Source organism: Emydura macquarii, unplaced genomic scaffold, assembly GCF_026122565.2.
Source record: "Emydura macquarii macquarii isolate MOO-44397 ecotype Brisbane River unplaced genomic scaffold, CSIRO-AGI_Emac_v2 contig_2473, whole genome shotgun sequence".
NCBI lineage: Eukaryota > Metazoa > Chordata > Testudines > Chelidae > Emydura > Emydura macquarii.
The window spans coordinates 25,272,303-25,286,492 of record NW_027132610.1 but is presented as its reverse complement, the minus strand read 5'-3'; the positions used below and the strand labels follow the sequence as shown (position 1 = coordinate 25,286,492).

Genomic DNA, 14,190 nt, shown 5'->3' with positions numbered 1-14,190 from the left:
GTGTATCTGCCTGAGATGAGATTCTGGGCCTCTGGGCCTGCCTGAAAGTCAAAGTGTCTGACCTACACACGTTAGCAAAGAACAAAGACAGAGTGTGTTCCTCTTGCCTGTCTGCAATTAGATGGGGTTTTTTTATTATTGTGAAAAGATAAGGGATGCAGTTAAAATGTTTCAAGGCATAGTGAAAGTGTGATATATGAATACACAGATGAGGGAAAGCTCTGACTCCTTTTCAAGACAGATGCCAGAGCAAGACCAAGCAAGGGGCTGGGAAAGAAAGGGAAGTGAAGGGAGGTATTAAAAAGAAACATAAGCATAGGGGCATAAACTGACCATGGCCAAGATGTAACCCCACTCCCTGCCCCTCCCATGGAGTACAAAAGGGGTTGTACCAAAACCCCTAGACCCAGACCCCCAAAAACAGAATATGACCATATATTGGAAGCGGTGGTACTGGGTGGGGGGTGGCCTACAAATATAGTTAAGGCTTCGTCTGTGTACGAAAACATGGTCAGAGAAAGAGAAAGAAACATGGTCTATATGAGCGTATAGAACTATGGTTGGAGGGATGGGAACTCTATCGGCATATAGAGAAATAAGCCTGACTGTTATGAAGGGCTTTGAGATACGGCTATGGTTTTAAGCTTGTCAGTGTAACCCTCAATAAATCCTTCACAGAGTGCCTGCAGATTGGACTCTGGACTGTTGCTTTCCAGAGAACTGTGTCTAGGAACTGAGAGGGGACAGGGCGGGGGAGCCTTAACATAGCCATTAGGACTCAAGCTGGAGCATGAGCTCTGGGACCCTCCCTCCTCGCAGGGTCCCAGACCCTGGACTCCAGCCTGATCCCAAACGTCAACCCTTCAATTAAACTGCCCTTTAGCCTGAGCCCAGCGAACCCAAGTCAGCTAGCACAGGCCAGCTGTGTGTTTTTATTGTTGTGTAGACATACCCTAAGGCTTCTATCCTGCCCTCATGGACACAAGGGTCTTCCTGCATCATTACAGTTACAGGATTGCAGCCTAAATTTGTGTTTATTATTTGACAGCTAATGCAAACTTTAACAGAAGGATCATCTGATAACTCAGGAAATAAGTATTTCATAAGAAACAGACCAGACACATGTATACATTTAGCTTTTAAATGTACATTTAGATCTACATTTTTTATTTACATTAATGGTTTCAATATAAAACATACATCTTTGCTTCCATCCTCCCTCCCCTTATTTAGCAGCGGTAACTATGACCTTTGCTATGATTTTATTTTTTTATTTTGACTCTTTGGTAAATATAAAGGACAAATTTAGAAGGATGATTTGTCTAGTCATTGATTGTTTTTGCCATAATTTCAAGTATTTGATTTTTGAGTGGGATTTCATTTACACATCTCAGCTGGTAACATTTACACATAAACACAAATCCATTTAGGACATTCCTCTGACATTTCTGGATGTCTTTTCATTGCTATGTCAGAATGATGTCGCTACTTCAGAGGCATTTGGGAGTAAAGCGTTCTGTGGAAGGTGATTTAATCCTTTATACTGTCTTGATAGAGTGGTTGCTGGCATTGTTGACCCACCAGTTAGAACTCTTTCATATACACTTTGTAGTCTTTCAGTTTTAGGAATATTAACTTCATAACACTCTTTCGGCTTTGGCTGTTGTGGATGAAAATTTGGCTTCCCGAACTGAGGGATGGTCTGATAAATGGGTGTTGTAGAATATGCAATCATATAACCATTTTCATAATGCAATGGGAGGGTTTGGCTTGTTTGGGACTGGTGGACATAAAAGCTACAGTATCTTTCTGCGTCCTTGTAAATCCTTCCATCTGTACAGGCTGCAGTACCTGGAAGAGAAGTAATGTTTTAAAAATCACTCTTTTTTTTTTTTCTGGAATACAGTGATCAAATATGTTCTATCAGAAGAGAAATACCAAATTCCCATAACAGTGGGTTGAACAAAGTATTTTCACCAGCATTATGCAATTAGATGTGTTTATTTCTATCCAAAAGAAAAGTTTTATATATTGAGAAAAGTATATCCATATCTCTGTGCATGGTCAAGGGGCAGATTCCAATGGATTTCAATAGGAACAACATCATGTACTAAAATTAGGCTAGTATCCTACAAAGAAACACTTACACATATGAATAACTGAACACATATGAATAACCCAATTTGAGCTCAAGTGTTTCCAAGATCAGGGCTTTACTAAAGGTAAAGCTGGTGTGATACACAAGGAATTTGACAATGAGCAATTTAACTGTAAATATATTTTCTTTTTAAAATGCCCAAAAGTGTGCTGAGCACTTTACAGCAAAAACAGAAAGACAGAACACAGAAATTTTAAAATTGATGAATGATTTTGAGTCTCAGTTTTGGGATGCTCAGCTTGAAACACACCTTAAAAAGACAGGTCAACACTTTATGAAAATCAGGCCCCTTTAAGGTGTGTCAAGTTGGGAACCTAAAAATTGAGGACCCAAAAATCACTAGTCAATTTAGGCTACAAATTTAGACTAGAAGACCTGATTCTCTGCTGAGTCATTCCAGTTTCATGTCTGTGTAACACCATCGGTTCACCTGTTGAGTAATGCATTGGTGATTCAGGCCCACGATCTCTGCCTCAAAAAGCTTACAGTCTAACATTACTGTCTTTGTTAATGCTAGATACTTTTGAAGGGACAACATTATAGTTTAACTATCATTTTATATGTGTTGCACTAAAGAGTCTGAAGTTAAATTTATACTTACCAACTTGCTTTTCAGCTATCTGTGAAGGTGGCTTCTTTAACCCCTCCCCATTGATATCAGAATCACTATCATTAAACTCGCTATCTCCTTTCCCGCTGTCTTTCACACTAAATTGATCAGGAGTTGAACGGGAGCTGAAAGCAAAAGGAAACCATTAGCATATTGTCTTTTTCATACTCTGCATGAATATGAAATTCATAAATAGCCAAAAATATGAAATGTCAGAAAAACTCTAATTTACCTTAAACTCAAAGCAGATGTATGCTCCTGCCAAAGAGATGGGGGAGGAAAAGGAACAAGAACTTGATCCTGGCAAAGGGGAGAAATAGATATGTTAATACTTTTGCACCTCTCAGTATAAAAATGGCCCAATAATAATTCAAGCAGAATGTTTACTTAAGTGAATAGATAATATGATTCTTCCATATCAAATAAATAGAAATAATAATTACAACAAACAAATAAACAATAGCCAATAAATATAAACAAAAACGCATACACAGCTATATAATAATATTCAACTGTGATAGACCACTTTCATCTGTAGATCTCAAAGCACCTTACAAAGGGAGGTAAATACACTAATCCCTATTCTACAGATAGAGAAACTGAGAGAGAGAGAGGTGAAATTCAGGCAATACCTCAATGGCAGACCCAGAAATCAAATCAAGATCTCCAGGCTCCTAGTCCATTGACCACAATGCCTTCAAGCAAACAGATCTAGTTCTCCCACGATAAAAATGTCCACATATCATGAATCAAGCTGAACTGACTAGGTGACCTCATGGGATGTTATGTCAGGCCCTTGCTAAAGACTCTTGGGGGTTAAAAGGATGAATTCAAGGCAGAGCCGCCCAAAATGAATCAAGTGGGCTTACCTGGGAGTCTCTGCTCCTGGCTTTCCTCTCTTGGTCAGAATGACACAAGGACTCTCTGCTGCTGTCCTCGGCCTGGGAAGTGTCACTGGGGTTCTCAGAGCCGGTGGTAACAGAGAGCTGGCAGGAATCTGCCTGGCCCGGAGAGGAGCGTCCTCCTTGGGAGTCTGAGCCCTCCAGCAGCCTGGCTTCCTTGCCTCTCCCCGGCTCTTCGGGCCTACGTTGGAAGTGCCTCTTGCTCCGTCTGCAGCTGGAGGCCACCGCGATGATGGCGATCAACAGCAAGCCGCAGCCTCCAGCCAACACGGCGATGAGGACCACGGAGAGGTCCAGGTGGGGCGGCAGCTGCTGCTCCTCCGCCGCGGGCTGTATGACCACGATCTCCACGCTAGAGGGGAGTGTGTCCGTGGGAATGAGCCGAAGGCTGGCGGTGCAGGACAGCGACGGCCTCCCGTTGTCCCGGACAGCGACGACGAGGGGGAAGAAGGCAGGGACCGCGGCCCCTGGCTCCAGCCTCCTCCGCAGGGCCAGCTCCCCGCTCTCTCTGCTCAGCGCGAAGAGCCGGTGGGCGCCGCCCGGCAGCGAGTAGGAGAGCTCGGAGTTCGGCCCGCGGTCCGCGTCGCTGGCTGCCAGGCGGGCGACCAGGTACCCGGCGGGGGCGCTGACGGGCAGCAGCAGCTCGGCGGAGCCGTTGGCCAGCGGCGGGGCGGTGATCACCGGGGCGTTGTCGTTCTGGTCCACCAGCCGCAGGCTGAGGCGGGCCCGCCGGCAGAGCGGCGGGGCGCCCCCGTCGCAGGCTTCAATCCCCAGCTCCAGCAGCTCCAGCTCCTCGCGGTCCAGCGGCTTCCGGGCGTGGACGGCGCCGGTGGCGGGATCCACCGAGACGTAGGTGGAGACGGGGGCGCCCAGCAGCGGCGCCTCGTCCAGCAGGCGGTAGAGCACCTTGCCGTTGGGGCCCAGGTCGGGGTCCCGGGCCAGCAGCGTGGCCAGGTAGGCGCCGGGCGGGTTGTTCTCCAGCAGCGCCACCTCGTAGGCGGGCCGCGCGAAGAGCGGCGCGTTGTCGTTCTCGTCGCTCAGCCGCACCGTCAGCTGCCGGACGGTCTGCAGCGGCGGCGCGCCCAGGTCCTCGGCCAGCAGGGTGAGGTTGTACTCGGGCACGCGCTCGCGGTCCAGCGGCGCGGCGGTCACCACCACGTAGCTGTCGGCGTAGGCGCGCTGCAGCGCGAAGTGCTCGTGCCCGCGCAGGGCGCAGCGCACCTGCCCGTTGGGCCCCGAGTCCCTGTCCGAGGTGCTGACCAGCGCCACGAAGCTGTCGCGCGCCGCCGCCTCGCTGACGTAGGCCACCCCGGCGCCGGCGGGCGCGCCGCTCAGCGGGCTGATGCTGATGCCCGGCGCGTTGTCGTTCACGTCCGCCAGGCGCACGATGACTTTGCACGTGGCCGCCAAGGGGCTGGCGCCCCGGTCCTGCGCCTGCACGTCCAGCTCGTAGGTCCGCGCCCGCTCGTAGTCCACCGGCCCCTCCAGCGTCAGGCGGCCCGAGAGCGGGTCCAGGCGGAAGAGCCGCCGCGCCTCGGCCGGCACCTGGCTGCCGAAGCCGTAGACGATCTCCCCGTTGGGCCCCTCGTCCGGGTCGGCCGCGTCCAGGTCCAGCAGCAGCGAGCCCCGCGGCGCGTCCTCGCCCAGCTCCACCGTCAGCGAGCCCTGCGGGAAGGCCGGGCTGTTATCGTTGGCGTCCAGCACCCGGACGCTCACCGTGGCCGTGCCCGCGCGGGCCGGGCTGCCGCCGTCCTTGGCCACCAGCTCCAGGCTGTAGGCGGCCTGGCTCTCGCGGTCCAGCTCCCGCAGCAGCACCAGGTCGGCGCATTTCACGCCGTCCGCCCGCGTCTGCGCCTCGATGCCGAAGTGGCCGTTGGGCGAGATCTGGAAGCTCTGGATGGAGTTGGAGCCCGCGTCCGGGTCCGCGGCGATCTCCAGCGGCAGGCGGGTGCCGGGCGCGGCGCTCTCGGACACCTCGAGCGGGATGAGCGGCCGGGGGAAGCGCGGCGCGTGGTCGTTGATGTCCCGCACCTCCAGCTCCACGTGCACCAGCCGGTACTGCTCCTGCCAGAAGCTCACCACGTCGAAAGCCAGGATGCACTGCGGGGACGGGCCGCACAGCCGCTCGCGGTCCAGCCCTTCCTCGCCGATGCTCAGCTGCCCGTCCGCCTCCCGCAGCCGCACCAGCGAGCTGTTGCTGAACTGCTTCATCAGGCGGAAACTGCCGGGGGGTCTGTCCGCGGAGCGGGACTGAAGATCGTCCCACAGCACCCCAATGATTGTCCCTGGGGCGTCTTCCTCGTAGGTGTAGTACCTGAGTGTCTCACCCAGGCACTCTGCGACCAGAAGACACAGCAGCACAGAGCTTAGTCCCGCTCTGGACAAACTGAGGCCAGGAGACATAGCCTCTGAGATCCTACCTCGGCCCTCAAAAAAGCCACAAGCTCTTTAGTGTTGTAGGAGTTTTAAAGATGCTAGATTAGAAACGGACCAAAAGCCCCCGCTCTTGAATGCACAAGCTGATCACTGTCCCCTCTTTAAATACATCCTAGCAATCAAACCTCTCCGCTGTGTAACTGGTGCCCGAAATCTTTAAGTAGCTCTCTGTGTGCCCCAGGCTACAGTTTATCTTTTTGCTCTCTCTGCGCCCTTCCCCAGAGGTTATATAGATAAGGATATGCAAATCAGCATCTTCCCTGACCAATCCTCTGATCCCTGGGGACACCAGAGTTTTATAGTCCACTGGAGACATACCCCCAAGAAATGAACAATCTGTCAATTGTACATGTGCAAACACATCGCTCTGTTCTCCAGCAAACTTGGAAACTAACGTTTTCCCACGAAAATAACTTGCTCTCCAGATGTACAAAAGCAGAGGACTTTTCCCTCGAATACGTTTAAGAATGTACTTATCATACAAACATTATATTTAAAAAAAACAAACAACGAACACGTGTATTTGTAGAAATAAAGCGGGGTGGAGTGGTAAGAAGAAGCTAGGGGCACGAATGATGACAGGGAGTCCCGCATTAACAATTACTTGTCGTGTATCCATGTAGGCAACATAATCAGTCATTACGGTACTTTATGCGTTAAAGAATATGAATTAACACTGTCCTTTTCTTCCACTCGCTTAATATTCATCGGGGTTGAATGGTGAGCATCTCCCGGGATTAATCCTTCAAGAAAGCAGGCAGGAAGCCCACCAACTCTCAGTACCAATACTGTCTCATTGGGGGCTGGAGGGAAGAAGAGAAGAGATTTTAACTGATGAAATGTGTGTATGGTTTATCATTAAGGTGTGAGTGTGTGCGCGGGTGCCCCCACACCAAAATATTGCCATGAGATTATTTTTAAAATCCTTGCACGGAGGAAGCTGCGAGGTTTGTAAAGTGGGAGTCTCAAAGGGAATTAAACCATCTGCCCAAATGCCGTATGGCAACAAATCGCTAGGCGTCAAGTTCCCTGACTGTGCCGAAGTGTCACTTTGTTAACGGTTCTAGACATCGTCTACAAAGTGGCGATGAAGGAGTGTATGGTTTTTCTGGTGTATATTAGCATCGCTGCACCTAAGTTTTGTCCTGCTCCTCGAGATTCGATTCTTCTTCCAAACACTCTAAAACAGACATAATTTATCAATGCACTAAAGAGGTCAATGGAGTCCAAAAATCAGGTAGAAATTTCAAATAAAGAACTGAAACCAAATGACACTGTGATGGCATTCTGCATCATTTCTAGTATTCCTTGTTTCTAAGGCTGGTTGAGTTTTGTGTGTATGTTTTTGGATGTGGGGGGTTACTTTGGGGGATTTCTGCTTGTATATTTCTGATCATATCAATAGTGTCAAATATTCTTTTTGAACACACTCTTTTTAGAGGAATAATGAATTCTGTAAGTTCCATACAATGCACCTGTCATCAGCTAATGATCTGAATTTCCAATGTCTTCTTACATCTTATAGACAATTTATTTCTACTAACTCACTGAGTTAGCCCGAGTTCTAGTGTTCCATTTTCAAGCTGTGCTTTTGATTGGTGCGCTTTAGCAATTAGGGGGCAAAAGATATCAATTAGCATGACATATCTCTTGGCCTTATTTTTCATAAATTTAGTATATCAAGCCTGAATACATATTGCTTTTTGTTAACGTCTCCTAGACCGATTTTATAATCACACTAGTCCTCCACAATGTATAAATGATCAGTTATCATGCTTTATCTAACCAAGCTTTTGTTATGACTTATGTCTGCTGCTCTAATAAACAATCATATTAAAAACAATGCATTCTGTATTAATGAAGGACGTTTGGAGTTGAAGGAAAGAGACATTTTCTGAGGCGAGATCAACGCTGCACCAGTTGAGTGACAGGCGAGCTAACAGAGAAACTGTCTGATGTGTCCCTTTTAGGCATCTGGCTTTAGCATGCTGTGTTTACAACCCGGAGCTGCTTGAAACACACACGTTACTTTCTGTTAGGCTTGGATTAAGTTAAAAAAAAAATCGATCTTCACATCAAAACTTTTGAGGACAATATATGTTTGCTTTCAAGCTTACCCGGACAAAAGGTGAATCTAGAAACCTCATGGTGACCTCTGCAGAAGCTAAAATAAATAAATAAATAAAACAAAAACAATGTTGGGCAAAGTGTGCCTGAAGGCAGGCGAGGAAAGTGGCAATTTGTTCCTCTTGTTCAGTTTAGTAAAACCACATTGATGGTGCTTTGAAAAAAAAAGCAAAACAAAACCCTTCTGCTGAGAGAGTTCGCTTTTGTTGCTGAAACAAAGGCCCCATGATACACTAATTTTCACCAAATTGTTGGGGAATCAAATCCGTTAAACAGGATTTAAAACATTGCAAGAGAAAAATAACAAGACAGAAAGGGTAGTTTAAATGTAAACTACGCCTACACTTGCAGTAATCAAAAAATAGACTGATAGAACACTACCTGGTTCTCTTCAACATAGGTAAGGGCCAGATTCTAACTCACAGTGAGTAGCTGTTTGCTCTCCTAGTAGTCCCATTTCTTCCTGTCTACTTACAGTGTAAACTGCTACTCAAGGTGAGTAAGGGTATCAGAATCTGGCCCTGCATCCTTATCTATACTGGGATTTCAGCCACAAGTGTAGCAGCTGCCCTGATGCAAATTCCTTAGGCTGCTACTCTGACTCCTGTCTCCCACCCTAGTCCCTTCATGCAAATCTGCTCTGAAAGCCCCAGATCTGGCTGGAAGGAGGGATTTCCAATGGCTTAGGAACTGAGCAAGACAGCCACAAATTGTCCTCTAAAAGGACCCCCTCTCAAAACCTGGTTACAGAGATTGGTGCAGGGATTGGTGCAATCTCATCCCTAATATGTACAGTTCACGTTGATTCAGTACAATTTGCAGGGGTGCAGTTTAGACCCAATTTCAAAGTGGTTAAGATGCCCCAGTGCATATGACACAGCCCCATTGTAAATTGGGCCTACGCCAGGGTTTTGTCCCACTACTAGTCCAGCTGGACCGGCGATTGAAATCCCAGTGTAAATAAGATTTAAACCTCCAAGAATCATTAAACTGCTTCCCTCTCCCTGTTCCAGCTCCTGCTCAGAGAAAGTTGCAAGAGTAATGTTGTGAATTATTTGGCTATACAATTTAGAATTTTGTTGCCCTCTAAAGTCTATTCCAGATCTCATTCTATACACTCCATAATCACTAATACTAATCAAGAAACTACCATTAACATGTTTCCAGAACAAATGAAACCACAGGGAAGCTGCTTCTGACTCCCCAAATGTAATGCAGCAAATGGTGATTAAGGCATGTTTTAATGGGAACATAAACTTTTACAAGATCTTGAAAAGTTTTTCTCCTTTAGATTTCTTTTTCCCTGTGCAATGAACAATTTCTGCGTGGTTTTATCCTTAGTACAGATTCCTATAAAGACAGAAAACAATTTGCATTTCTCAAATAGGTGCACATTCTGGAGATTTCATGAGAGCGTACTATCAAGTACAATAGCTTCAAGATTTAAACACCAGGAACTGAAGCCATTAAGAAGAAACTGATACATTTGTTTGAAAAATGAATCTGAAGGACAGGGATCTTTTTTTCAGTTTTATAATCATTCCTTAAAACAGAACCAAAGTTAATCATCTGAGCCAAAAGCATACAAATGAGATATGTCTTAATGTCATGTTGTCACATCTTCTTATTAGACTGTTGGATATTAAATTCTTTTGTGGTTAGAACCAGAGGGTTCAGCTTGTTACAAAGAAAGATATCAGTAAAAATACTCATCTCTTTAATAAAGTATCTTCTGAGGAGATAATTCAGGATCACACAGAGCTAAACATGCCATATATCCAATATCCTAGTGGCAGTTTAAAATATAGCTGAGAATTACTAAAGCACAGCAGTGTAGAAGCAAATCATCTTTATCAAATTCAAAGCCATCTTTTCTTTAACCTGGTGGAAATTAAGGAAGAATCAGAACTAATTGGTATCTAGCCTGAATACTGAAGAGGAATGTATTGCGTTACATCACCTTGGTTTATTTCTAATCATTTAAGCCTTTTTTCCCCCAAAGTATCTATTGAGAAACATGTTTATACAGAGAATGCCACATGATACAACAAGAAAAATGTTATTCTAATAATTTCAATACAATTTTGTTATTTGTTGTTAACAAAAGCTTAGATCCAACAATCCTTGTCCAGGCAAAACTCCCCATTGAATCTGGGGCATTTTGATTACTTAATAATGACACCGAGCTCTTACATAGCATTTTTATCCATAGATCTCGAAGGGTTTTACAAAAGAAGATAGGTACCATTATCCCCTATCTATAGATGGAGAAGTTGAGGTATAGGGAGGTGAAATGTTTTACCCAAAGTCACACAACAGGTCAGGGGAAGAGTTGGACATGGAATTCAGGACTTCTGACTCCTGAGTCAGGGCTTGTTCACTGTTTCCCTGATTGGCTGGTGACTTAGAAATACCAGTGAGGCAGGGAGAGTCCTTCATTTACCAAATAACCAAATCTTGTGGTCCTTAAACAGGCAACGGTCCCACTAATATCTATCTCTTGCATTTTTAAGTTACCCCTCACTGTATGTAAATGCCAGACAACAGTTAAAGATGATCTTTGGAAAACACTGATATCAGTGAAACTATAATGATTTTCCAGGAAAGGATCTGGCCCATTCACTCCTAAATGCTCCCTGCTCTCAGCTGCATGTTCAGCTCACTCCAGATGTTCCCTGCATCTGACAAAGTGGGTTTCTGCCCATGAAAGTTTATGCCCAAATAAATGTGTTAGTCTTTAAAGTGCCACAGGACTCTCACTGTTTTGCTTACAACAGACTAACCACTCTGGAACCTGTTCTCGCGTGTGTGGTTATGGCGAGGAAGGGCATCTTCTCCTACTTACTTTGTCTGCTTCTTCTCCACCTACCCCCACTCCACCATTTTCCTGGTAGTTCTTTATTCACCCCCATTAATCTGAAATAATCTGAAATAATCCACAATTTTCAACAGCAGAGCATTGTCTTTAAAAGAAATGTCACAGTGTAAGTCTTTTACTTTATTGACCCTTCATTAAATCATAGAAATTAGAGTTGAGAAAAGACATATGAGGTGATCTAGTCCATCTTACTGCCAATGCAAGCTTACTTCTACAGTGTATTTTCTAGTGCAGTGGTCCTCAAACTGCAGCCCTTGCAGCTGCTTCTGTCACAATGGTGAAGCATCAGTCAGTCTTCAAGCAGTGACACTTCCTGCTACTTGTAGCTCAGCACCGGACTCTTCTGGGAGTTCCAGGGGGTATTTTGATCAACTAAACTCAGAATAACAAGTACATGTCTGCATCCTGCACAGCTGCTTCATGTCTTTCTTTCTAGAGTGTTTCTTTGGTGTAAATCCAACCATGATCAAAACTGGAGGATTAGCAATCCCTGGAGGACAGAATAAAACTGCAAAAAGACACAGAAAGGCAATGCGGGAAAATTCAATACTAATAAAATCCTTTACGGAGAGAGAGTGAATAAACAGCACAGACACAAAATGGCAGAGCAATCTACTTTTATGCTGTCATAAACTTACTTTTGAGTGTAGCTAAAGCACTATGGAAAGGTATGAGGTCAGTAGAGTCGGGAGGCTAATACAAAAGGGGATTTGCATATACTAATTATGAATAAACATAGCAAGCTTGCTGTCTTGTATTCAGAGGGTTATTTTATTGGTTGATTGTAAGTATTTGGATGGCTGCTGGTTCATTTTTGAAAATGTTTGTGAATTCTGAACTTCAGACTATTGTTATTTGTTACTCACTATTAGTTATTTGTCATTTATTAATCATTGTCTTCTTATGTTCTTACTGTTCTCCCATTTAAAAATGTCAGTCATTTCAATACCATGTGATTTAGATGACCAATCACAAATTACATGTGAGGAACCGCAGACATCATACCAGGGAGGACCCCAGGCAGTGCTCAGACCATGCCCACCACCCAACACTGCAGAAGAGGGGCTAGTGAAGATCTAGCTCACAAAGATCTAGCCCATGAAGCTCCTGACTGGGGTAAATGTCCAGTCCCACCACTATTTAGTGGGACACACTATTTAAACCAGAAAGCGGCACAGGAAATTGTTGAGCAACTAATTGAATCTCTGGCTGGCTGCTATTATGGGACCTGCCTATTTGCCTGACTCCCGAGCTCTGCCTTGCTGCCTGTTCCTGGCTCCTGGCTCTGAACCTGTTCCTGCATTCCTTATCCCAGACCTCTGTCTGCTCCCAGTTCCTGCTTTCCTTCCTCACTTCAGTTCCCTGCGCCTACACCCTACCCATGGCTTAACTCTTGATTCTGTCTCCAGCTGTGGCCTTTGGCTCAGCATCTGACTCAGACCCCGGCTCTGGTTCCAGGCTCCTGACTCTATCGATTAAGCATGACCGCCCACCTCCCAGTCCCTACGTTATGAGTAATAAATAGTCAAAGAAAACAGTTTGGGAACAAGTACATGTACAAACATTATATACAATACATTACATTACATGTACATGATTCAATATAAATTGTAATGATTCATACATTACATGTACAATCATTCATACAAATCATGATTGGCTTTGAGTATGACTCACAAATAGGAAAAAAAAGGGAAAATGAATCTGATAATGTATTTGTAACAAATAATTTGACCTAATATAGATATTAAGCTTGGGAGCAGAGGAAGAGATGGGGCCCTTCTAACGAAACAGTGTATAATACAAAAGAGTTGAAAATGACTATTGTCATTGCTTTATCCCATCAAAATATAAAATATGTCAAGTGATGAGGCTTCTATTACTTCCCTACAGAGGTTGTTCCATAATCTAATAGATCTCATTGTCAGAAAGTTTTATCTGCAATTTCCCTTTCCTAATTATCCTATTTATCCTTACACCACTGTAAATAATTCTTCTCTCTTTCTTGGTGTTTGCATCCTTGAATTAATTATATCCTGTTATTTTGCATCGCCACAGTAAGCTATCTTTTTGCCAAGCCATGTATTCTTTCCCCATAAATCAATCCTTTCACTGCTTTAATTCATCTCATCCTTCTTTGAATTCCATCTAATTTTTCAATATTCCTAGAAATGAGAGGTGAAATTTTGCTCCCTCCCCCTCCAAAGTCATTTAATATCTCCAGGACTGAATACAATATTAAAGGTGCTGTGGCAACCAGAGCCATATGTAGATTAATACTGTTTTCATGTCATGATGCTTCTTTACATGCAACCCAAATGGCATTACAGCTTTGCTGCTCAACATCACTACATTTCTTCTCCCCATTGGTCTGTGTTTTAATTATTTTCCCCAGATGTATCAGTTTGTACTTTTCATTTTTCAAAGATCAAATCTCTCTTTTATTTATTCATTTTTAGTTTCCCACCCATATTTCTAACCTTTCTGGGTCAATTTTTATTATCTTCTGTCCACACTAATCTTTGCAACACTTCCCAGTTTATTACCACCTGTGAATTGTGCTGACATGTTATTTACCCAGTCTCCCAGGACCTTAATGAAGACGTCAAGTAAGACAGGATAAAACACCTTACCATGTGTACACCTCACCCTGTTCAGTGTATTTCCATCTATCCCTTTCTTTGTTAGCGTTAATCTAATTTTCCTCTCCACAAGATTCTTCACAGCCCAGCCAATTTGAAGTCATACCAAAAATAAGGTTGTTGTGAGATAATGTGTCCAGTCATTAATGTTTGCTTTAGTGAGGCCCTGATCATACAATCTGAATTGCACAAGTGGACTATTTTACCTTCATGTAACACTGGGGCTACATATGAAGTCAGGAATCCACTCAAATATATCAGATTTGGAATCCGGCCCTAATTTTGTAATTACATTTGAAAAATCAAGTTTGTCTTGAAAAACTTGATCTTTACAAACAGATTCCATTATCATCTGATATTTAGTGATATTTCTCAGAGTCTTGGTTCCATTATTATACCAAGGACCGCAATTAGACTACCCCAACATCAATTGCCAG

At 44.6% G+C, this 14,190-nt stretch overlaps 1 protein-coding gene across 1 annotated transcript; it reads right to left on the bottom strand.

The window, feature by feature from the left end:
- Window positions 1–1,137: 1,137 nt before the first annotated feature.
- On the bottom strand, window positions 1,138–6,664 carry LOC137162866 (protocadherin-8-like). The gene is made up of 4 exons (XM_067562777.1): window positions 3,638–6,664; window positions 3,001–3,068; window positions 2,760–2,893; window positions 1,138–1,851 (listed from the first exon to the last, which is right to left on the bottom strand). Exons 1-4 carry the CDS (start codon window positions 6,071–6,073, stop codon window positions 1,472–1,474), a joined length of 3,018 nt encoding a protein of 1,005 aa, XP_067418878.1. The 5' UTR covers window positions 6,074–6,664; the 3' UTR covers window positions 1,138–1,471.
- Between the last annotated feature and the right edge of the window lie 7,526 nt (window positions 6,665–14,190).